Source organism: Thalia democratica, chromosome 7 (assembly GCF_965202585.1).
Source record: "Thalia democratica chromosome 7, ktThaDemo2.hap1.1, whole genome shotgun sequence".
NCBI classification, from domain to species: Eukaryota; Metazoa; Chordata; class Thaliacea; order Salpida; family Salpidae; genus Thalia; species Thalia democratica.
The window spans coordinates 56,471,929-56,497,327 of record NC_139171.1 but is presented as its reverse complement, the minus strand read 5'-3'; the positions used below and the strand labels follow the sequence as shown (position 1 = coordinate 56,497,327).

The following is a 25,399-nucleotide window of genomic DNA, read 5'->3' as shown; positions in this document are numbered from 1 at the left end:
GATATAATGAAAACATACTAGTTCATGAACCATGGAGTCGGAGTTGGATTTGTCGTATTTATCAGATAAGGAAAGGAGGAGAGTGCAGGCAGTACTTGAGAGAGATGCCCAAATACAAAAGAAAGAGGAACAACGCCTTGAGTTTGTATTAGTTCTAGTAGTATTAAGTATATTTTAACTTTATTGTATTTTTTAACTTTATTCTGTTCAATATATTCTGACAAAAATATTTTTTACTTATTTTAATATTTAAGTTTTATGTTGGTTATCATGTAAATTCTGACAATTAAAAAGATGGTTTATATAAAATAGTTTTCACTAAATTATTTAGTTTGTATTTAGCAGAAATTAGTAACTTGTATTGTTATAAACTAAAAATATAGTCATACAAAATGTTTTTGTTTAGGAGGCTGAAAAACAAAGCTCAGAAGACGAAAAACCCAATAATTTTGAAGAAGATTCGAATGAGATCAGGACAGTGGTTCATTGATCTGCAGTTGAAGTCAAAATTTAGAAAGAGAGGCGTTGATACAGTTCGACAGTCAATTAGATTTTCTAAGTCTAGAAGAGGTAATAAACTATTTATTTTTTAACAACATTCTTTTTATGTTTATTATGTATATTGTGTATTTGACACCTGAAATAAATATTTAAACACTAGTTACTTACATGCAAAATTAAACTAATTGTTGTATATGTTGTAGTTTTCATAGCCGAAAGCTATAAGTGTTTGATTAAACATTCTACGAATTGTTTGGAAAAAAAAGTCTTTCAGTATCTGAAACACTGGTACTTTTTAATCATTTATAAACTAAAAAACAAATTTATCGGATAAATATAAGTTTGTAGATTTAGAGGAAAATATTGGATAATTGAAATCATTACTTTTTTAATTAATTGTTTTGAGAATTAACAAAACTTTGAATGGTAATAGAACAATTAAAAATATTGAAACAAAAATGTTAAGTAAATCAGTAATTTACATCTAAAATTTTAATCAATACTTAGTATCTTCGATTTAAAATTGTCCATGAGCTATATTTTTTTTAACTTTTAAACATATCAAAATGAAATTAAAATAAAAAACAAAAAAAATATACTCAAGTAAAACTTTTGTTTGTATTGTTCTAATATTAAAATTAGTTTTGAAACTTAAATTTTAAAGTTTGTTAATACAAAGAAGTAGCTTTTACAACATGTTTTTTACATATTTTTCTAATATTTTATTAAGTGTTAACAATCAGGGAAATTTAAGACTTTATATTGTATATAAAATAAGCTAAAAAATAAAAGTAAAAATTTTAAGTTATCATCTTTGAATTATTAATTACTTTAATCAGCAATTAGTTTGATAACTGTCAATTTTTAGTAAGTATTCTTTTATAAATTTTAGGATCTTTAAATAAATGCTATAAATATATCTACGTAGCAAAAAAAAAACTTGATTTTTATATATGTACATACCTATAATGCTTTCATATTTTAAGTTTGTTATAGAAAAGCAATTAAGACATTTAAATTTTAATCAATTTTTAATTATTAACTGCAATCATTTTATAATGTTCACTTTGTAAATGTAAATTAAACTGGTTTTGTTTTAGATGTTTCAGATGAAAATAGTTCAACTTCTGGTTAGTTACATGAAAAGAATGATAAATAATTAATTTGGTAATTGTTGGGGATACAATCAAATTTAATTTTTAATTTTTGCATGAGCCTGTATAAGCACTGCTTATATAAATACTTGATAGTAAACTAACAATAGCTTAATTTAGTTAAAGATACTAAAAACTTATTGTTATTACTAATAATTATTTAATTTATGTCCTTTAAAAAGCATTGCACTATTTCAATATACCATTTAATTAAATGAACATAAATTAAAAATAAATATATACTTGTTATTATTCAGTTTGTGAACCTTGTTAAATAGTTAAAGATGAACTTTAATTGTTTTAAATAAGACATTATAACTACTATACAGTTTTAATTAGTTGTACTAAGTTTATTTCAACAGATTATCAAAACTGAATAAGGTTTCACTTCTGATTTTCTTGACTCTAGATTTGTCTGTTGTTAATTTAATTTATTCAAATAGAATTTTTAATCTCTTAAATAAAATTCTAATAGTTTGTCTCCTTCCTTGTATATAAGTTGAAATTTTTTATTGTTCAACTTACAAATGAATTACAAAATACTTAATTTAAGGTAATTGTTCAGTGATTTAAGTTGGTTATCATTTTTATAACTACTTTATAATGTATAAGTTGCTTAGATATTGAAAATAATAATGTAAATAAGTTAAAAAAAATCTTAGTAATAAACAAATATTATTGCACAATTTTTAGAGTATATAGAGCATAAATAAGTACATGTATATTTAAAGATTTTAACACTGAAAAATGCTGTTAAAGTCTAATTTTGAAAAGTAATAATTTATTTTCCTAACAAACTTATAAATTACTTTTATTAAAAATTAGTTGTACATTTCTTTGTATTTAAAACAATAAATTTTAAATAGTTTTTGCATGCACAAAAAAGTTTACTGAATTAATTTTGCAAATTATAGTAATTATAACAATGTAGGTGATTTAAATTTGAAAATGTAATTTTCTAAACTAATAAAAAGGGTGAATTAAGTTTAAACTGAAACTCTTTAACTTATATTTGTTGTGTTAAGATGCATAATTACTGATAAACAGAAAAAACTCTATAATAATAAACTTATAGAACTTTTATTTTAAAAACTGATGTCCCTGATCAAAATTGTTTATTTAAATTATTAAACTCATTTTAAAATGTCATTATCAGTTTAAATGTAAAAACTCTTATTTTCAAAACACTTTCTAATATAATTCAATTAAAATTATTGGGCTCCTTTTAAGTTATAAACATAGAACACCTTACACAGAACACCCATGGGCCACATTTCAAATTTATTTCAGTTAATTTATCAAAATATTGCTTTTAAAATTTTGCTTTTTTATAAAATGTTTGTTAGCTAACTTTTCCCACAAAAATAATGACTCAGCAGAAAATGTTTTTCTAACAAATATCCCACCAATAGTTTTAGAAGCTGCCAACCCTTTCTTTACACAATATGATAATGTTTTAAACCAACCAGGTTCCAGAGTCGATCTTTCGAGCATAACTCCTGCCATAACTCCAAATCAAAGGGTAAGTCCCTCAAAAACTCCCCAAAGACAGAACTCCAGTGACAGTAGGCTGGCCCCTCCAAGTCACTCCTCCTCAATCACACTGCCCTCAGTTCAGGAAGATGTAAGTTTTGTTTTCTAATTTATGAAAAATAATTAAAATGATGATATTAATTTTATTGTAAATAAAAATAACATGTATGTTCTTAATTGTTTTTACAATCTTCAACAGCTTTATTTCTTGAGGTTACATGAGTACTAATAAAAAATGTAAATTAAATGTTTATTTTATAAATATATATGTAAATTGTTAATAAATATATGAGAGAATGATTAAATAAGTGTATATTTTTGATTTAAAAATACTAATAATAAAATAATGTTAGAATATAAATGAATTTCTTAGTTCTTTTAGTAGCTTCAACAACTAGTACTTTAAAACTTTTTATGGGTATTGATGAGAACTGTAAATAAAGATTTTCTTTCAAGTAGTTATGTTAACAAAATAAAAACTAGTTTCTTATTTCGTATTATATTTTATTAGGATCAAAACATCAAAGAAGAAAAACCAGAAGAAAAAGAAATAATTGAGTGAGTTTAAAAACAAATAAATAAGTGTTCAACATTTAAAAAAGTACGCTGCACTTTTGTCTTCACAAATAATTTACAACATTCATCTGATATTTTTTCAATTAAGACAAATATACAAATGATATACTTAAAAAAAGTACTAGATTTAAATTTAAACTTTGATAGATTACACATAAATCAAGTTCAAAAAAGTACTATATAACATTTTAAACTGTTAACAGAGTATTTTAAGAAATTAAAAAACAACTTTTTCACAGTAGTTTTTAACAAAGTTTTCAACAAATGTTTTAAATTTTGGTACTGCATTTTTAATTCATTATGAATAAAGTTTCTTAAAACTTATTAGTTAAACAAAACTCAAACACGCTTCTAGTTTTAAAATGTTTATGAAGTAGGTTTGTCTCAAAACAAACAAAAATTGTTTTCTTCAAGTTTTAACATTTAAATACCAACTTAAGTACACATTAAATTGAGTAGTATGTTTGCTTTCAGTTTAAGAAAGTTTATTAAACTGTTTGATTTAGCCATAGTGTTTTATATCATTTACAACCCTATTTAAATTTATTTATATATTAAAGTATAAAAATACAGTACTTAATGCAATAATTTTCAAAATTAAAGCTATTTGATTTTATGCTTACCTAAAAATAGCTTTAACTTACTTTTTTTCTTGTACAAATACAAATAACTAACAAATTAAACTTGAGTTGATAAAACAAAAATTTTTTTAGTCAAGTTGCACCTGAAGTCAATGTAGATGAAACCCCAGTTACTACTTTAGATAAAGGTATATTGTTTTACTAACATATTTTTATTTATAATAGAAAATACTTAATTAAAGCAACATATCCTTTAAACATATTGAAAAGTTAAAGTAGTATTTTTAGTATAGGAACAACTTCAAATGTTTTAAATATAGCTTAATGATTTTTTTAAGTAAATTAGAATGGTACTTAAAGTTTATTTTTATTAATTAATTAAAAAATATAAATTTCAGTAAGTTGGTAATTTCTCATTATATTTTACCACAATTTCTAATAAAAACCAAAACATGTGTCAGCAATAAAATTAAATATGAACAATAAATCTAACAGACAAAATTCAGCCACATTGTGCGAATAATTCAAATGACATTTTAATATTTATAACCTCAATAAAGTAATATTTGTTTGCGAATGGGGCGTCTTATTGTTAATATAAGGGGAAGAAAGTTGAAATTTGCTGGCTTTTCGCTTGAGCTTGTATTTACAATGTGTATGAAAGTTGGCCAATGTGTGAAAAATTCGCATTTTTTCTGCCACAAAAAATAATACAAAGTTACTAATAGCAATATGTTTACTGAGAAGTAAGCTTTATAAAATGAAGAGATTTATTTATAATTTAAAATATGTAATTTAAATAAAATCTACATATATTTTAATAATTTATATTTTATTGCTGCAACAACAATTTATTTATGCTTTAGGTCAAAAACTTAGACTAAACAAATTAAAATTTGAAAAGGTAAAAGATTGTTTACTTAAAGTTTGTTTTTGTTTTGTGACGTTTTAAACTAATTCCGGTCTTTTAGGCGAGCTTCAGGCTTTAAGGAATAAAAATAAACTTTTTGTAGGCGTATTTTTTTAACTTTGAAGAAAAAAGTAATTCAAAAAGTTATGTGTAAATTAAGCTATTCTAAATTTAATAAAAAATAAAAACATTTGCTTGTTTAAGTTTGCACTTTCTTTTTGAATTTTCGTTTGAAAAGTGTGTGTTTTGATCAATTTACTTATTTTAGTTTTAATACAAAAAATTTAATACATATAAACATTAAAGTTGCACTAGATTCATTAAATATTGATTGGTTTCGTTTCTTTAGTTTTTAAAATTTCTCAAGGTATTAATAGTTTTGTGATACAATACTTGTATAAAGTCAGTAAAATTTTAACTATTAAACATGTTAACACAATAGCCACCTTGACTTATACTTTAAATTCGAAAGTTGGTAAGCTAAACTTGATAGTAAATATATTAATAATGTTTACCAGTTGAAATGAAACAGTTTTTTACTGCAGAAGCTTGTAAACATGTTTAAGCTTGCTAATTCATCCTAACACGAACCGGTATGCATTTTTAATGCAAGTTTTCACGCGCGTGCATTATACGAGCGACTCGTGGCAGCTAGTTGAGCGACAGACAGCTAGAAAAAGTTATTAGTCAGAAAGCAAGGCAGATGTTGAGGTTAGAAGGAAAATAAGTAAACACAGCGAGAAGAGACGAGCTGTCATTCGCTGATTATTCACGAACTATGACGTCACAATGAACTTCAATGTTGAGAGGTGAGTTGATAGAATGCATCCAAACACTAACTCTCATCACTAACTGCATTTTAACTAATTTTAAAATGAAATATGTTTGTTTGTTTATAACATCGCTTTTTATTGTTGTAAAATATTTAAATGTTTATTTGTTTGCTGTGGCTGCGTTTTGTCTCTTTAAAAGATAATTTTTGTCGTGTTTTAACGAATTGTAGTGCATCATTAAATAGTTTTAACGTAGAAATTTGTGATTAGTAAACGGCTGGCTTGGAAAAGAAGACGGAATTAACACGGGTGGAGTAAAAAGCGAAAAAAGTATTCAAGCCATTTTACCGCGAAAAAGCTTGGAAAATTTGCATACGAAATTATATGTGGCAAGTAGCTCAAGCTCCAGTAGTTTGAGTTCCGTGTCTTCCAGTGAAAGCTCGAACAGAAGTGAAAAAAATTCAAATGAAGCTGAATGTAAGAAGTTGATTGAACTAAAGGCTGTCTTGAATTCATCTCTGAGCAACACTAAACCTAAAAACGATGTTGGAAAAGTTAACGAAACCGATATTATTGAAACTAGTGGCCGGGATGTGAAGTTTTCCATTAATGATGTCGATTTAAAAAAGAATTATTTCAATGTTGATAAAATTCCAGACATACCTGATAAACAGCCAACAACTTCTAGTTTAATTCCCGTAAAATATTCTGCTACAAATAGTAGTAGCACATCAGATAGTGAATTAATTCAAAATACTGATGAGCAGAATTTGTACAATAATGATGTTGATGTAGAAAACGTTTCTTCTAATTGTGATAAAACTAATAGTGGAGACAAGTTTGATAATGATTCTGAAATGTCAGACCAATATACTTCTGCTGATGTGATTTCTATTAAATCCAGTGATGAGTCTGACAAAAGTTCTGTGAAATCTGAAAGTTTTGTTAAGCATGAGTTAAATACTGAAATTTTTGAAGATAAAGTTAAAAATGTTGATGTACAACTAGTTGATAACGAAAAAGAGTCTGAGCATAACAAGGTTGAGGTTAAGTTACCTGAAAATAATATCGAAGAAAGAGTTTATGAGTATGTCAAGTGTGAAAGTAGTTCAGAAAATTCTAGTGGCAACTCGTCTAGTTCTATCGAAAGTTTATCTCCAGGGAAAAAAGAAATCTCCACAGAAACCATACTGAAACATGATAAACCTCTAACACCAGAAGTTATTGATAACTCATTTGTGGATGATGAACAAAATGAAGTATCTTCTGATTTGCTTGAAAAGTATCAACATGAAGACACTAGCACATCTGTTATTGACTACAGTTATGACATTAAACGAAAGAACGAAGTGATAAATGATAGTTCATCTGAAAGTTCAACATCTTCAAATGATCAACCTTTGCAGCAGTATGAAAGAACAGTTGTTATAGTTAAACAAAAGTCTGACAACAACGTACTAAACAAAGTACAAATTGAAAAAGTAGAACTCAATGAGACAATAAACTCACAAGAAAACCATAACAATATGTCAGATTCTGCTGAAAATGTTTTTACAGAACTACAACAAGACACTCCTGAAGTTAAAAATTTCATTAACAATCAAGCAATCCCTGATAATGACAAAAAATCTGAAAGGAACTCATCTTCATCATCTAGTTCTAGTGACAACCTAAGTTCATCATCTAGTGGCGACTCAAGCTCAACATCAAGCGACGACGGTTCGTTGCCAGGTAACAAAAATGCTTCCGCGCATGACAACGCTAAAGTTTGTGATAATTCTGTTTGCAATTTAATTGAACACGCTTCTGTAGTAGGCAGCACGTTAGAAAATAATTTGATTGAAAATATAAAAGATTGTGAATTTACGCGAAATGTAGAAAAATCTTTAGCAGAAAAAGCTTCTGTTGAGTCTGTCAGAAAGCCTCAAAATTGTGAAAGTGCTGACAAATGCACAGACCTTGAGGATGAAAAAGAAAAATTGACATTAGAAAAAAGTTCAGGCGGTCTAGATGAGGATATAAACACCAACACACTAGTCGAGAAAACAGTTGATGCTGATAACAAGGTTGTTCCAAGTATAGAAGTGAGTAACTTTGATGAAGGTTTCGAAAGCAATGCGGTTGATTTCACTGATGACGTCAGCTTGAACGAAGACATCAATTACCTGGATTCGGTGACACTAGTGGGCAGTCTTATCTCCTCAGATGAAGACACAGTTTGCGCGGAAGACATCAAAGAGTTTGTCGTGGAAGGTCCCTACAACTATTGTGCAACAAATGAGCAGAATAGTGAAAGTAGTTTTGATTTAGACTCACCTGCTAAAGAAAAGTTTAAATCAAGCTTATTGACCTTAACCTCTTTGAAAGAAAGTGAGAAAGATGAAATTTCAAAGGAAAAAGTTCCTGAAGACCGCATTTTAAACGGTGCGCTTTAAAATATGCCCTTTAAGTTGATTTTATTTTCACTCATATACTTTTCATTCAACGTTTATCCTGTTACTTTGGACTATAATCAGCATAATAATAAATCATGAATCGTATTGCATTTGTAATTTGCATGCTGTATTGTAATCACTGCTGCCACAATTGCAACTTGAATGTTTTTGTTTTGGGTCGTCGCATACTTTTTCGTTAAATTTATAATATGAGATCAAATAAAAGTAACTTACTTGTATATGTATGTGTGTATGAAAATAAAAAACAATAATTAAATAGTATAAATTAAATTACCTTTTTACTCTTTATTTTGGTATGTATAAAAAATGTATATAAAGTTTATTTTTAAAAAGTAAAAAAAAAATTTAAAACAAAGGCAATAGAAATAAGTTGCAAAAGATCTAGATCATCTATAATGGTGGCTTTATTAAGCAAGAGAATTTCAAGGTAAATCAATAAATAGATTTTAAAGTAGGGTAATTGTTAAAATATTAATTAGAAAGATCTGAAGTAAGGAAGTAAGGTATTTTTTAAATTTTTAATTAGGAAGGTTAGAGGTGGGGTAATTGTTGAAATATTAATAAGAGAAACTTAAACTTTTTTAAAGATAACTGATATGTGCACGTAAATATTATGCAAAGTTTTAAATATTTATAAACCTCGGTCATGCCCTAATTTAAACACATTTTTCCCACAGCCAAGTTTTGATTTAATTTATTTAATTTTCACTTACTTGATTTTTAGCATCTTATTAAAGAGCTTTTATTTTTTAGATTGGCTAAAATTTCTTAATTAAAAAATTATTAATATCATAAAATTAAAAAGTTTTTTTTTTATTGTAAGTTTTGTGTAACTTTATAAATCTTTTTCAATTTTTAAATTATTCTGCCAATTAAGATAAAAAAAACTTGAATAATAACGTAACTTTAGTTGTATTTTTTATCGTTCTAATTACTTAAATGTTTTTAAAAGTTCACAAAAAAACATGACCATTAAATCTAACTTTTGATATAGCAAAGTTTAAATATTAGTAATACTTATAGTGTAACAGTGTATTCAAAAACTGTTTGAGCAATAGTACATACAGCAAAATATTAGTTTGTATGTTTGGCCTAAGTTTTTACAAAATCAGCCATTAATCTATTTTTAACTAATTTAAAACGCAAAAGTAATCATTTAATGCATGCACAATTTCAAATAATCAGCTAACTTTTTTATAGTTACAATGTTACACTGTATCCAGCTTATTAGTTATTTATTAATATTGTGTTAGAACCTGATCCAGTAGAAGAAACTCCTGAAGTTATTCCTGAAAAACCTGATTTAATTGAAGAAACTTCTGAAATTTTACCTGAAAAACCTCAATCTTCAGAATCAGAAAGTTTGTTTTTTTATTGAAGTTTAAAATTAGCTAATCAATTATTTAAAGCTGTATTTATTATAAAAAATCACCAATACAACTTGATACATAAAAATGTTTAACTTACGTGAAATCCTGATACTTTTATAAAGTTAACAAAGTCTAAGTTATTTGAAAAACTAACATTGTTATTTAAAATTTATAAGATAGAGGATAATTTATTATATTTATCGTAGTATCAACTAACTAGGTGGGCTTAAAGCTCTTTATAGAAGGTATTATAAAACTTTATTATTTCTTTTTACCTTAGTAATTAGTTTTTAAGAATTGTTCAGAGATTTAAAAATATTTTTCCTAACTTACATTTTAAATTTTTATGTGATTTCTGTGCTCCTACTTTATTTAAGCACATTTTTAATTCACTTTAAATTGATGATGAATTTAACAGGTGAAAGTGCTGTTGAAGAGAAAATTGCAGAAGTTGTCGAAATAATAGAAGGTAACAATGATGACGTCATAATAACGGAAGAAACAAACGAAAATATTCTGGAAATTATTGAAGAAAAAATTGAAGAAAATGAAGAAGCTACTGTCACAGGTTAATAAAATTAGTTTGAAAAATATTATAAAATGTTTATTTTGATTATCTTAAACGATAAAAAAAAGATTAAATCTTTTTAAATTATTATTATTATAAAGAAGTTTGTATCAAGTTACACGGGATGTCAAAGTAGCCTTACAAAACTTTCAAAAATTGAGTTAATATTAGATGGTTTGTTTATTTAAACATACATAATATTTTACATTTACGATTCAATATGACAAATTGTTAAAAATCAATTATTTAGTATGAAGTCAATGCAAAAAAGGTCTAAAACTTAAGTGTAGTAAATTGCAATTAAAACTTCTTGGAAATGTACATCAAACATTTAATTTAAGATATTTTTAATTTTGTATTTCATGCAAACTGATCTAATTTTCGATTGAAATTAAAACTTTATTAGAAATATACATCAAAAGTTTTCATGTTGAAAAACTTTATGTTATTTTTCATGCAAACTGATTTGATTTTAAGTTGCAATTGATGCTTATGCTAAGGAAGTTACGTAACTGCTATGTCTCATATAAAAAATTAAAGTTATACAAACACTCACAAGTTTTCAAGTGTTTTACCATTATATACAACTTGAAAATTTCCCTATTTTTTCTTGTCTAAACATTAAAAAACTGAAGTTATCTGAAGCTTCACAATTTTTGCACTTTAAATAATACTGCAATATTTTAAATAGTTTTATTTTATTACTTAGCATCTCAAAATAATGTTAAATACTCAAAACTTAGAACATCAGAATTAAAAGTAATACTTCGAAAAAGCTGTCGAATTTTTTGTATTCTAAATACTTATAAAGTGTTTTTGAAAGCTTTGCTTTAAGACCTCAAAAAAAGTTTTTTTTATATATAACCACTCACAAACTTTAAAATATCAGCACATTATAAGTATTACTTCGAAAAAAGTGTCGTATCACAAAAATGACAAATTTTCTTTGAAGTACGGTGTTCGAGGTTTGTATCGATCTTTAATAAAATCTCGTGTTTAACATACTGGCAACATTTTCATATAAATAAATTATCACTTCCTTATACGGGTTTAATTGAGTGTTAACTATTTTATATCATTTTGTTCAAAATTATACTAATTTTATTGTGGCATATTGTAATTTATTTTTACAATATAAATTAAGATTGTAAGTAGTAAATTAAAAGCTTTGCAAATTGCTTTCTTACACTATTTAGTGTTAACTATTATACATTATATTTCTTGCTTTACACTTATTATAGTTTCTTTTTATAAATTAAGTGTTGTCAAATATAATAAATCAAAACCTTTTAATTTTGCCATGATACATTATAAATTTCAAATAAATACCACAAAGAAGATTTATTTTGAAGTTTATTACTTCACATGATGGATTTAATTTATATTTTTTGCTTTATTTTAAAACATATAAGTTTACAGCTGTTTACTAATTAAAAGTTTTAAAGTTTGCCAATAAATTTTTTACCAAATATAAGAAAATATGACTTATACACTAGTAAAAGTTATACTATTAAAACTTAAATTTAAAGTTTAAGTTTTTATCACGCAAACTATTTTAAACTTATTTATTAGTTTTAAATATGAATATAAGAAAAATTTCACTAGTTGTAATAATTTTTAAGAGTTTCAATGTTGTCAAAAGTAATAAGTCAAAAGCTCTTTAATTTGATTTTATACATTATAAATTTCAATTAAATACCACAAAGTAGACTTATTTCAAACTCTCAAAATTAACATGATGGATTGAAATAATAAAGTTTTTGGTTAATTTAAAGTTTACTGTTTTGGTATTAATAAAATGAATTATAGGCTGAAAAAATGTTTTATAATTTATTACTTATTATTTTTTACCTAATATAATAAAATATGATTTATTTTCATAAAACATATATAACCGAATAGTTTAAATTTGAACCTTAAATTTTAATTAAGCAAAATTATTTTATACAAAACACTTAGTTCCTAGGTGTGAATGTGATAAATAGTTTAAGTTGTTTAATATGTATTTTAAATTTTTGTATGTAATTTTTAGTTTTTAATTAGTACATTATACAAAGGTTACTCTCTAATCTTACTTTTTTTTTTTAAGATAACTATTTTTACATTTTTATTTTATTGTTTGTTCAACAAAGTTTGTATCTTTTCATTTGATTAAAATGAATCATATTTTCGGACAAGCGTATATATTTTGTTTTTTCATGTTTATGTTTTTTCATTTCATATATTGGTATTTTCTTTCAGTTGAACCAATTATTGTAGCTGCTCCATTGGAAGACATAGCAGAAGAACCGGAAGTAGTTCCGGAAAGTCCCACAGTTGAAATTGCAGTTGTTGAGCAACCCAGTTCCGGCGCGGCAAGTTAGTTTCTATGGCGACTAAATCAACCAATTAGCATGCACTAAATTAGTTTGTCCACAAAAAAAAAATTGTTGTTTTAATTTTGTTCTTTTTTTTCTAAAAGTTTTTTTTTTTACTTAATGATTGTGACACTGTATTTATGTTCGCTGTGAGTTTTTAATTTTCAACTTTTTTACTTTTTTTATTATAATTTTTTGTGCTGTGTCGAATAACCGTGAAGAAATTAAAAGCTTTTTTTCTGTTTCTATTTATTATTCAAAGTTTTCAGCTCGGTCATTCTGAATTATTCATCACTAATTTTATCTCTGGTCTGCCTTAACATTTTTATTTGATTCGTGGATTATTTGTTTTTTCTTGTAAACTTAATGTTATTTTTTAATTCGCTACACACCAATTTCATGCTAAATTTTCTTGACTCGTGTAAAGATGTTGTTTTTTCTTGTCGCAGTAGTTTGACAATTTTAAGGAATTTTTTCGAATTAATCTGAACATCTACAAAAGTTGGAAATTCTACATTTAAAATTGTTTAGAGGTTAGCTGTTTTTGTATAAGTAAAAACAATTAAAAAAACTTAAGAAATCTAAATAAAAGTTTAGTGTTTAGAGATTAAATTATCATTAAAAATAGTATTGTTAAAAAATTCAAGAAGTGTTTTTATCAACTACTTTAAATGCACGATTTAAAAATTAACTAAAATAAATTTATTTGTAAGCATGAATGACTAACTACTAACATAAAATAAAATACTGAAAACTTTCTGAATAATTTTATAACCAAGTTAACATAATGAAAATAATATTACATAAGTTCATATAATTCTTACACATTTATATAACGATAAAGTCAATTTTAATGTTGTGAAAAGTATTAAAGCCACAAGTTTTCTGTATACATAACAAGTAATTTGTTATGTGCTATAAACCGCATAAACTTAAATTTTATACTTAAATGGTGTTAGCTAGTCATTTTTAATATTATTTTTCTTAATTAGTAAACTGATGAAAGTTTTGGAAAAAAGTTATGTGTTAGCTTATACAAAGATTGATAAAGTAATTTATTTAAGAAATAACGTCAGTGTAAAAAACTTTGCAGTAAAAATTTGTAGAAAAGTTTAAATTCAATGTAAAAATCATAAATAGTTAAGTTAAGTTATTAAAAGGTGTTTTTATCTCAGTAAACTTTAGCATTTAAAGTTTTTAGTGTTTTTTTAAATGAAAATACAACTAGTTTAAAAGTTAAAAACATTGTAAGTTGAAGCTTTTGTAAATTAAACAGCTATTTTCTAAAATAAGATAAAATAACAGTTTCTACTCATGAAGTTTCAAAAAATTGGTAAAATGACACCCATGAAATTATGTTTCAAATATTTATTTATTTTTAAATAATTTGAAACCAATAAAAAGACATAAATTTTTCATCATTCACTTAAACTAAACACTTGAAACGAATCGAATAAAAAATAAGCATGTCAATTATTCAAAACTTTGAGTAAAGATTTTTAACAAAAACTAAAATAGGTTACACTAAAATGTAATTATTTTGAAATTATAGAGAATAATTCTTACGCCGACCAAGATACAAATCTAGAAAATTTAGACAAGAATAGTTTTATAAAAAGAGCAAGTAAGTTCATATAATATTAGATTTTCTTTTACTTTTTTTCTCTATAAACTGATTTATTAAACAGCTGTTTATTTAATTTCTTTTACTTTTGAGAAAAATTGTTTTCATATAAACAGAATTTATTATTTTAAACTATTTGATTACTTCAAGTTAAGTTAAGTTGTAAAAGCTATCAACTTTAAGTAGTTATTAACTTTTATTAACAAAAAAGTTACTTAATTTAGACTTGTGTCGACAGTAGCCTGATAAAGTAAAAACATCAACATATATTGTAAACGAGTAACTTTAAATCTACTAATCTTTTTAATATATCTAACCAATTAAAATATTTTTCAGGAAAATCAGGAGTAAAAGTTCGACTTTCAAAAAGTCGTCGTCAAAGACCGAAATTACCACAAAAATTTTTTGAAAACAAATAACTTTAATAATATTATTTTAACTTTTTCTTGTAATATACTTCATACCTTTCTTTTTTTAGTTTCTCACCAATATAACTTTATTTTTATTTCATTTTACTCTTTATTGTTCACTTCAACTTGTTTGTTTTAATATTATGCTGCAATAATTGTTTCATTATTATTTAATTGCTGATATTTAAGTTTGTCACCAGATAGAAAAGAGAGGCATGTTTAGACCACAGTTTTATTAGAAAGGCAGAAAAAAGTTAGAAAAAGAAATCTACGAGTCGCAAACGTGTGAAAAATAATAAATATCATACATTTTAAAATTAAAATTATTTTATTTTTACCACATTTCAGCCAAGATAGACCAGCTTTCGGGATCTCTGGACTTCTTGAGAGTGGAAAACAATAAATCAGGTTTGAAAACAATAAAAATAAAAATGCATATTTTTGTGGTAGCAACATTAGTGGTAGCTGCATGACTTAAAAAGATGCTCATTAAAAATTAAAAACTATTTGTTAGCAGTAAAATGTTTAGTTTTTGTAGAAAAAAGTCAAACTTTAGTTAAACTACTAATATTTTTATCATATTAAATTAAAAAACATCTTAAATATAAGGTAAAGTAAAAAAAAACATTTCTCTTATGAAAATAAAGAAATGAAAAATGTAAATACGAAATTTAATTTTCATTTTTTTTTACCAAGGAATTTTTTTAGGGTATTAAAAAACTAAAAGATAAAGTAAAAGTTAAAAAAACTAATCAAAACAAAAGTAAAAAAGTAATAACATAAAGCATGAGCATGCAGCTTAGCCTCCGCAACACTAAAAGCTCTCAAAACAGGGAACCCCCCTTCTCCGTTCTCTTCCCTGCTCAGCGACCTCCGCCCCTCCCTCCTGCCACCCAGCGGATCCTCCGTCCTCCTCCGGGGCGTCACCTCCTCCCTGCTGGTGGAGAGGTTCGGGGATCTGGCGCAGCTGGTGGAGAGCAGGAGCAGCTTGAAGGAGCTGGAGCGGGATCTGGAAAAATGGACGATCTGCGAGATGCGAGACGGCACTCTCTGCCTCTTCCAAGTTTCCCGCCATTCGGAAGGGGGAAGCACCGATGGTGACGATTTGGACTTTTCGCAGAATGGGTTGGACGGGGAAAAGATTAAGATGCTGATCAGTGCGCTGAACGAGAAAATAAATATCAAAAAATAGTTTTTACATATAGAAGTATAGTATTTTTACTTTCTTGCCTTTTTCTATTAATATATGCAGTTTCATTTTAGCTTTCTATGCACTTTTTGTCATTTTCCAACTGTTTGTTGTTTATGCATTTTATCTCGAATGCATAAAAACTTATTTTTAGTACACATTAGCCAATTTATTCCCTTTTAAATTTTTTACGCATGTTTTAGCCATATGTCTTCTTACCAATTTTTTTTCTAATTTTTATTTAAATTGCTTTTAAAACTTTTGTTTGTATTGTTGGCTGTTAAGTGTAGTTGAAATAAAAAGCATGTTTAAATGTTTTTATTTTAAATGTTTAAATGTGGGGTGCTTTTTATTGCTGCTTGTTTCTGCGATTTAAAGAATTCTTTACAATTCGTCAAGGTGAGATATTTTTTCAAGTATTTTTCTTTTATATATCTTTAGTTGTTTACTTAGAGTAGCTTTGGTGGTAATTCATGCTTAGCTTTATAATTTTTCCAAAAAAAAACACAACTTTTTTTTGAATATTAGTTTACTATCATTTAAATTCTAGTTAAGTATTTATATTAAGTTTTCTTTCTAAAGTTCAGTTGTTAATAAAAAAGTTTTGAATTATATAAGTTATAAAATACATACTTTTAGTATTTTAAAATACTTTTTAATTCAAAAATATAAAACTTATAACAAAAAGTTCATATTGATTATTTATGTCAACCTATTTTTTGTAGCTCCGAAGAAGCATTTGGGAAGTACACAAAGTTTAAATTACCTCAAACCTGTTAGTTTTATTATAATTAAACCATAAGTATGATAAATAGATTTTATTTACTATTTGTATTGCCCATGGTTAAAAGTTTTATTTTTTTTAACACACAATATTTTATCAGAATTTATTAAACCATTATAATATATGGATTGTTTGATAATTTCAAAACTAGAAGTAGATAATTTTAATTGATAATATATTTGATAAAAATATCAAAAGTTAAAATATACTCTTTTTAAGAAATTAAAGTGTATCTTTAACAACAGTGGCTATGAAAATTAGACTACTCTAAAGTTTAACTAGCTAAAAATAGTTAAAGAAACATTAGATATTAACAATACATGTGAAATTTTTTGCTTAGTTCTGTATTACAAAAAAATTATAGTATGAAAATATTCAGTTTCCAATTATTAGTTATGGTATGAAAGTTTTCGAATAACATATATCAAAAAATCAATTTCAATATAAAAACTTGCAAGCAAAAATGCCATGAAAATATTTATATAACAAAAGAAATCGACTTTAATATTGAGTGTAGCATCTCAGAAAAGCGATATAAAATAATTTTGCAAATTATATTAACAACAATCAAGCAGAAGAAATCGACTTCAATGTTGAGTCTAGCATCTCAGAAAAGCGATATAAAATATTTAGTAAATAATATAAACTATAATCAAATAGAAGAAATCGACATCAATGTTGAGTCTAGCATCTCAAAGGAGCTATATAAAATATTTTGTAAATATTATTAATAATAATCAAGCAGAAGAAATCAACTTCAATGTTGAGTCTAGCATCGCAGAAAAGCGGGTTATTTTCGAGTTGTGTTTCGGTTGTGACTGGAGATGTGAATGTAGGGTTGAAGTATGACGATAAGAAATCAACATTGTTAGTAAATATTGTCGATTGCAGCGATCTTTCAATGGTTGATGGAAAACCTCCTACTCCGTTAGTTAAATTCATTAATTTTTTTTTTGTAGTTTGATTTTAAGTTTTTGCAATAGTTTGATTTTAAGTTTGTGATTTTTCAAATGTTTTGTAGTAAAAATGAATATTTTGGTACAGTTTTTAGAACATAAAAAAATTCATTATTTTTACTTGTATAGCTTAGTTGCTTTCATACATAAAAAATTAAATTTTTAAAGTTAATACTTTTTAAATTTACACACATTTTTATTAGTAAATGTATTTTTTGATATATTTTTTTTGTTTTAGATGATAGATATTAAATGTGCACGAACTTTGTTTTTAAAAATTTGAAGCAGTATTTTTAATATTATGTTTTTTATCAATATTGATATTTTTAATTAGTTTTTTACAAATTTAAAGTTTTTTTTTTTAATCATAAACACAAGTTTAATTTCAAACAATTTTGTTTTAAAAATTTGTTCAAAGCTTGCAATGTTTTAATATATATAACCCTGTTTTTTCAATTGTTTTGTAAACAGTTTTTTTAACATCAATTTATTTGCAGATATGTGAAAACTTATCTTTTACCGGACAAAGCGAAAGCTTCAAAAAAGAAAACAAAAGTTAAAAAGAAGACTTGCGATCCAGTATACAATGAAACTTTGAAGTATTTTATATTTTGTTGATACAGTTTGTTATAAAGTAGTGCTAGTACTGTCATAACACGATTATTTATAAAAGTAAAATATAACATTGACACTTGATAAAAACATGCTTTGTAATTGTAGAATGGTTAACATTTATACAAAACATTTAAAAGTATCAAGTACTTCGTTTTATATGTTTATATTTCATTGTATCATTTAAAATTAAATGTTTTTAAAAATTTCATTTGATGTAAAATACAACAATAAAAACTACTTTTTCCATTTACAGAAAACAAAGTTATTTAATTTCAATTAAGACTTTTCAAAACAATAATTTGTTGACCAATAATAACTTTTTTAACCAAGTCGCACATTGAAATTTCAAACACAATAGGTTTGTTCTAAAAACATTTTCAGTCACTTGATAAAGTTTCACCCTCTAGTTTAAAAACTTTATAAACTTTTAATATTTCTGGCACAGTTAAAAATCACGCACTGACACTTTAAACTCAATAGGCTTGTTTTAGAAATAAAAAAATATTTTTTTGTTGTTTATGTTTTATTTGAATAAATAAAAACTTCAATATTTCAACTCTCAGGTACAAAATAACAAAAAATACTCACTTCTTTATAACATATTATTTAGATTAAACAAACACAAAAAAAATTTCTACTTAAAAGTTACCCGGTACAAAATAACTAAAAGTTCTCATTTTTTTGTTAATTTTTTGCTTTAATTTTAGACATATAAATATCTTTCAACTTGATGTTCTTTCAGGTACAAAATAAGTCGATCGGAGTTCTTATTTTATCTGAACCAAGTTCCATACATTTAATTTTTAATACTAGATTCATGACAATTAAATTACATAGTAAAATATCATTAACAACTCTCAAGTTAAAATTAAAAATCTCTCAGGTACAAAATAAGTCGATCTGAGTTGGAGACTCGGGTGTTGAATGTGGCGGTCTGGCACGACAAGGTCGGAATCAACACGTTCCTCGGCGAAGCCAACATCCACATGCTCGACCAGGAAGAAGGACCTGCTAAGTACGAGTTGATGCCCAAAATGGAAGAAAACCAAGTTGGCTCCCAAGGGTGGATGAGCGATTACTATGGGGAGATTGAAATCACCATGAGGTTTCAGTGCGAAACTTCCAGAAATGTAAGTTTTTTTTTATATTAATGTGTGTTTTAAATTAAGTCATAATTTTTTTATGTTTTGAAATAAATAATCAGTTTCTTATACTTTAAAGTTTTGATTTTTAAATAAAGTTTTCAAAATTATTATAAGTGTGTTCTAAAATCGTTTTTTAAATATTACACTAAGATCTATTTAATTTCAAAAAAGAACTTTTGTATAAAAAATTTAAACATATATATAGTTCTGATATATATTAAGCACTGACGAGGTCTTTGACCGAAACTTAGTTTGTAAAATAAATTTTTGAAAGAATAAATACAAAATATATATATAGATCTTTTAAAACCGTTTTTAATTTGAAATATTTATTTTAACTTATTTACAGGTTCTGACCGATTCAGATGTAGGCCAACTTGATGCAGTGATTAAAAAAATCAAAAATGTTCCAAATCAAAACAAAAACCCCTGTAATATATTTATTAAAGGGTGAGCTTTCTTTTTTACTGTTATTATGTGTTAAGAAAACATTTAAGACATAAGTTAATTCTAGTAAGAATAGCCTAAATTAAAAGTACTTTGAAAATTTTAGGAGTAAAATTTAAATAGCTTTTTAAAAAATTTTTTAACAATAACTGTTTCTCATCTTTTTCAAAAGTTTTATTGTTTATACTAAAAAGTTTAAGCTAAATTAAATAGTTATGCTTAAAATAATAAATATTCACTAAATTATACCTTAAACTTAAAATTATACCCTTTTTAGATTCTTTTGATTGAGAGTTAGGTGTACCTTTTATTTTACTTGCCTAAATGCAACAACTGTTTTAAACAAACTTTTTTAAGCAAATAAAATTTTATCAAACCAATTTTATCAGTTTTTCAATTACCTTATAGGTAGTTTCATGTTAAAGTTTTCTTAATAAATTTTTTATACAAAACATTGAATCTAAATGTATTGTTGCAGTTGCAAAACCCATAAAGTTATCAAATGATTTAAACACCATTCGCAACACCCACCTAATAATTTCTACGAAATCTTTAAGTTGTAAAATACACAAGTTGTATGTCTGTAAAGTATAATGCTGAAATTAATATATTTCCAGTTACTTCCTGCCGGACCACCACCGACAGACGAAGCAGAAATCGCCGGTGGTGACGTCACAGAGCGACAACAGTGACGTCACATTCGACCACCTGTTCAGCTACACGAACGTCCAGGTGAGCGACCTGAAGCACCGGTGCCTCGAGCTCAGGTGTTTCCACCAATCAAAAATCGGCAAGCACAAGTTGATCGGAGGGGTCAGGATCGGTAGTGGATCAGGTCAGATAAATACTTATTTAATTTATTATTTTATTATTAATAAAAAACTGCTTTAAAAAGTTCTTGCTACGACTAGAAATATTGAAGCTTCTCAAATAAATAATCAAGCCAGTTTATTTTTGGAACATTTTACACAGTATTCTAAATACTTTAATAAGTAAATAAATACCAACTAAAATGTTATTTTATATCATGTCGGGATGAATAAATAGAGTTAAATGAAAACAACTTATGATAATATATTAACCGGTATTTATTTAGGCCACTATCAACAAAATTGAGATGTTTCGCTCCATCAATTGAAATAAAGAACTTCACCACACGACCACCAACAACAGCATCCGAGACAACCTACGACCGGTTTCGTCCTTATTAGGACGCAGGCATTTAACGAAACCTGATCGAAATAAGTACGAAAACTGTCGTAGGTTGTCTCAGATGCTGTAGTTGATGGTGGTGTGGTGAAGTTTATCATTTATTAATAACTTATTAGAAATAGAATAAAAATTTACAATACTAATTATTCTTTTTATTTCACAAGAATAAATGATCATTTTTAAAATCAGTCAGTTTAAAATGTTTAATTAATAGAAATACTTCTTTCAACAGGAATGAGTTTGAACGAGCCGGTGGAATGGATGGATTCAAATATCAGCGAGAGATCACTTTGGGATGGATGTCTTCAGACTCCCAACACATGGATAGAGGGTCAGCTAGATCTCAGAAAACTTCCTCCTACCAAATAAATATAAAATAATTTTGAATAAATGTAAATAAACATATTTTTTTTTTTTTGTAATTGAGGGATATGAAATTGCTTAACTTTTTATTTAACAGAAACAAACTAAAATTATGTAGTTTTAACAATTTTTTTCAAATACTTTTAGCTTTTTGTGATAAAATAACGCACTATTTTAGCAGCCTTTATAAAGGGTCTTAGATTGATAAAAAGCTGTAAAAAATTCAATGAATTTTTTAACAAAGATAAATTTAGGCAAATCAAAATTTTAAAACGTTAAAAGTTTATAGTTATAACTTTATCTACATTTATAACTCTTTAATTTAAATAAAACAAAGAAACAACTTGGTACCAAACGGCCTTGAAATTATTATTTTATTGCTCTAATAGTTTGATTAAATGCTTTAATTTGCTCTAAAAAATTTAGTATTTTTGTCTTCCGTGTTTAGTGCCATGCTTGAATTTTCTTAAACAATGTAAAAATGTCATGTTTGCTTAAATTTTATTATTTTTGCTTACAAAGATAGCTTATTTTTGTGTCGATAAAAACTTGGTGTGATATGTTTTGATTTTTAAATTATATTTACTCAGAAGGTTAAATTTTGCTTGCATTATCTAATAGGTTTACATATTTTATGATTCTAATAAAGTTTTTAACAACAGACAGTTTAAATTAAATGCACAATAATCAGTTTTAGATTTTTTCTTTGATGACATCTAACTTTATTTGTAACAATTATTTTTTTCATTAGCTATCTACGTATTCAGAATATTTTGTTTTGTAGATTTTTAAAACTACGAAAATATTTTAAACATTTTTGGCAATGATTTTTTTATTTATCATTAAAATATATTTATGTTATTTGCACAATAAACACTTTGAAAGAACAACTTGCTGTTACAAATTAATTTGAAAATATAAATTAAAATTGTATGTATTTAAGATCTATCTATTCGGTAGCATTATTAAAAAACTAGACTACTTTCTCAGTAACTTTTTTATTTGCAACGAATAGTAATGTGACTTTTTTATAAATTATAATTAAAAGTTTTTTTTTTCGTCGATAGCTCAGTAAAAAGTTAATTTTGTTAAACACTTTAAAAAAAACTTAAGAAAAATAAAAACTGTTTTATAGTACAAATATATCTTAACAAGTTATAATATTTAAAAAAGTTGCTTAAATTCTTCACCACAGTAAACCTAAAATAACAGTTAAAACTACAGTTACTAATTGTATATGCAAAATAATTTAGAGAACAAATCAAACAACTCAAAGTATTTAAAAAAATTAATATTAAAAGTTACGTTACACCTTATCATTTTCAATCATTCCCCTAAGACAAATCGATTTTTAATTAAAATAATTTTATTTCATATTGTCACTAGTATTTGATTTAACATATACAAGTTTTCAATTAAAAATATTTGTTATATTGAAAAAGGTTTAAGAAGTTAAACTTATGTTTTCATAGCTATTATATTCATTCTTAAATTACTTCTTTTTAGTATGTAATAAACGTTTTATTTCTTTATAATTAAAAATTTTAGGTTTCATATTGGAAAAGTATGATTTAACAGAATTAATTAATTAAAAGTATTATTTAATAGGATGTGCTTATTAAAAAAAAATAAAGCTAAACTTAATTAAGAGTTTATAAAAGTACTTGTCTTATTTATAGCAGTCAAATTTTAACATTACAAATATTTTTAATTATTTATAGTATTAAATTGTGTTTTTAGACATGATGTTTACACAGCAAATGCTAAACTATATATTTGGTTTTACAGCTGTTTAAGTAAAAAGCTTACATTTTATTTTAAAAACCAATTACTTTGAGTAAACAAGTATAAATAAAACTGTCAAAAAAATTCAACTAGATATTTACAAAAGCATAGAGTTATTACATTAACACTCAAAATGTTTATTCGTAATAGTTAAATTTTGATGTTAGTTATTAACATTAAAAAAATAATAATATGTAGCAGAAGTAAACTTTACAACGATTTATAGTTAGCGATGATGATTCATAGATTTATACATAGACTAAATTATCGAAAAAAAGTTTAAAAATAGATAGTATTTACTTCAAAAACATAGCTATAATATTCAAAGAACTTGCCTAAAAGTTTATAAAATTAAAACAAAAAGTTTTATTTAGATGCCTAAAGACTTACATATAAAAATGTTTCTGTCTTCAATTGTTTAAAATGTGAAGTAAAATTATGTTCCTTCATTAATTCTAATTATAAAATAAAGCAGTAGCTATTTAAAAACATTTATAACTAAACTTAATTCTTTTCATGTTATCTTATACTAACATTTATATATTTTATTAAGTTACAAAATATAAACTATTAAAAACAATACTTAGCGCAAAGTTATAATTTATAGTAAAAGTATAAGTATTTCAGTTAACTTATATAGCAATTTATAATTACAATTTAGCGTTTTTATCGTAAGTTGATAAGAGTGATAAAAGTTTTTAATTAGCTCAGAAGTGATGTTTACTTTTATTTAGTTTTAAACACGTGGATTACTGTACTTACTTTTATATAAAAAGTTAAGCTAAAATATTTACTAACTTAAAATAAAATATCTGTAAAAGCTTTAGGAACTATTTGATACTTTTAGTTCAACTTCACTTTTAGGTAGACTTTTCATTGAAAGAGTGGAACATCTTATTAAACCTATGGCAAGTACTAAAATGTTTTTTTTTTCTAGTAAATACTGATACTTTTACCTTTTTTAGCATTACATATTAGCTCATATATCGTTGTTTTTGTTGTAAATATTTTTTTATAATCACGTTTTATACTATTACTAAAACTCTACTATGTTTTTAGCAACTTTTATATGTTCACGTAGCAAAAGTTTAAATAAAATTGAAAAACCTAGATAATATTTTAAGGTGATACCTTAACTTCTTGGTTAAAGTAAAGCTCAATGAATTAATCAATAAAAATAAAAAACTACAGTTTATATAGTTTTTGTTTTCATAGCTCGTTGATTACTTGTGTAAAACAATTTAATAATGTGTGAGGAACTTTACTACAACATGAAGCACAAGAAAAGAGGAACTTTTCTAATACTCTTATACGATGTAAGTACTGCTTTGCTTGATTATTGCGCTTTAAAACTTTTCATTAATTTACTAACGTAAAGTGATAAGTATAACAAAATTAAGATAAATTTAAACAGTTCTAAACTACGAAAAGATCCGATAAAATTATTAAACTAGATAAAACTAAACACTTCTTATACTTTACTTAATTGTATTTAATTTAACTTTACAATTATGCTTGCTTTTTGTTTAAGTTTAAACCAACTCAAGCACTTTGATGATATGAAAAAAAATCAACACCATTTCACAGGAAGTGAGAATGAAAAAGACATCAACAGATGGTAATCAGTTTTTGAAAGACGTATATACGATGAAAGATGTGGAGCATTTGGAACTGTTGGCTCTTTCCATGGGTTTCCTACATGATGACGTCATCCTGTTCAAAAATTTGAGGGGTGCCGAAACTTTGTACGCTCTTGAGTGCGGTGAGTAACAGAAAAAAAAATCAATATTTCTTAGTGTTTATCAAAATTACATTTGAGTCGTTTTTAAAAAAGGGCTGTTTTCTTAAAAAATGAAGTTTTTTTTTAATTCCAAGTTGTATGGTTTTTGCAAATTTATTTTGTTAAAAAGCAACTAGTACTAATTTAAGTTTAAATACCATAAATTTTTGAACTAGCAATATAAATTTTGTTATTCTATACGAACTTTTGCAATTAATTATAACTGTTTTATTTGTACTAAACTAGTTTTTTCATTTAATAATTTTTGTGCACATTTAACTACAAAAAATACTAGCTTGGCAAAAAGTCG

At 25.3% G+C, this 25,399-nt stretch overlaps 1 protein-coding gene across 3 annotated transcripts; it reads left to right on the top strand.

Moving 5' to 3' along the window:
* LOC145840142 (synaptotagmin-like protein 4) lies at window positions 1-22,127 on the top strand. 3 transcript variants are annotated; one of them, XM_082947285.1, is made up of 17 exons: window positions 1-141; window positions 407-570; window positions 1,602-1,631; window positions 3,125-3,279; window positions 3,700-3,746; window positions 4,478-4,533; window positions 9,738-9,845; window positions 10,273-10,422; window positions 12,664-12,780; window positions 15,162-15,221; window positions 16,728-16,777; window positions 17,529-17,713; window positions 18,240-18,341; window positions 19,241-19,487; window positions 19,852-19,952; window positions 20,567-20,784; window positions 21,394-22,127. In XM_082947285.1, the coding sequence occupies exons 1-17, from the start codon at window positions 32-34 to the stop codon at window positions 21,528-21,530; spliced, it is 2,037 nt and encodes a 678-aa protein (XP_082803411.1). In that variant the 5' UTR covers window positions 1-31; the 3' UTR covers window positions 21,531-22,127. The 3 variants fall into 3 exon arrangements, with proteins under 3 accessions (XP_082803411.1, XP_082803412.1, XP_082803413.1); XM_082947286.1 differs by lacking the exon at window positions 1,602-1,631; XM_082947287.1 differs by lacking the exons at window positions 9,738-9,845; window positions 10,273-10,422; window positions 12,664-12,780.
* The last annotated feature ends 3,272 nt before the right edge of the window (window positions 22,128-25,399 follow it).

What these genes read in the sequence shown, in the direction of transcription:
- LOC145840142 (XM_082947285.1), top strand. Translation starts at nt 32, where the DNA reads ATGGAGTCGGAGTTGGATTTGTCGTATTTATCAGATAAGGAAAGGAGG. An exon ending in GTTTAAATTACCTCAAACCT is followed by an intron (nt 16,778 to 17,528) that starts GTTAGTTTTATT and finishes ATAATAATCAAG; the next exon opens with CAGAAGAAATCAACTTCAAT. An exon ending in GTATACAATGAAACTTTGAA is followed by an intron (nt 18,342 to 19,240) that starts GTATTTTATATT and finishes AAAATCTCTCAG; the next exon opens with GTACAAAATAAGTCGATCTG.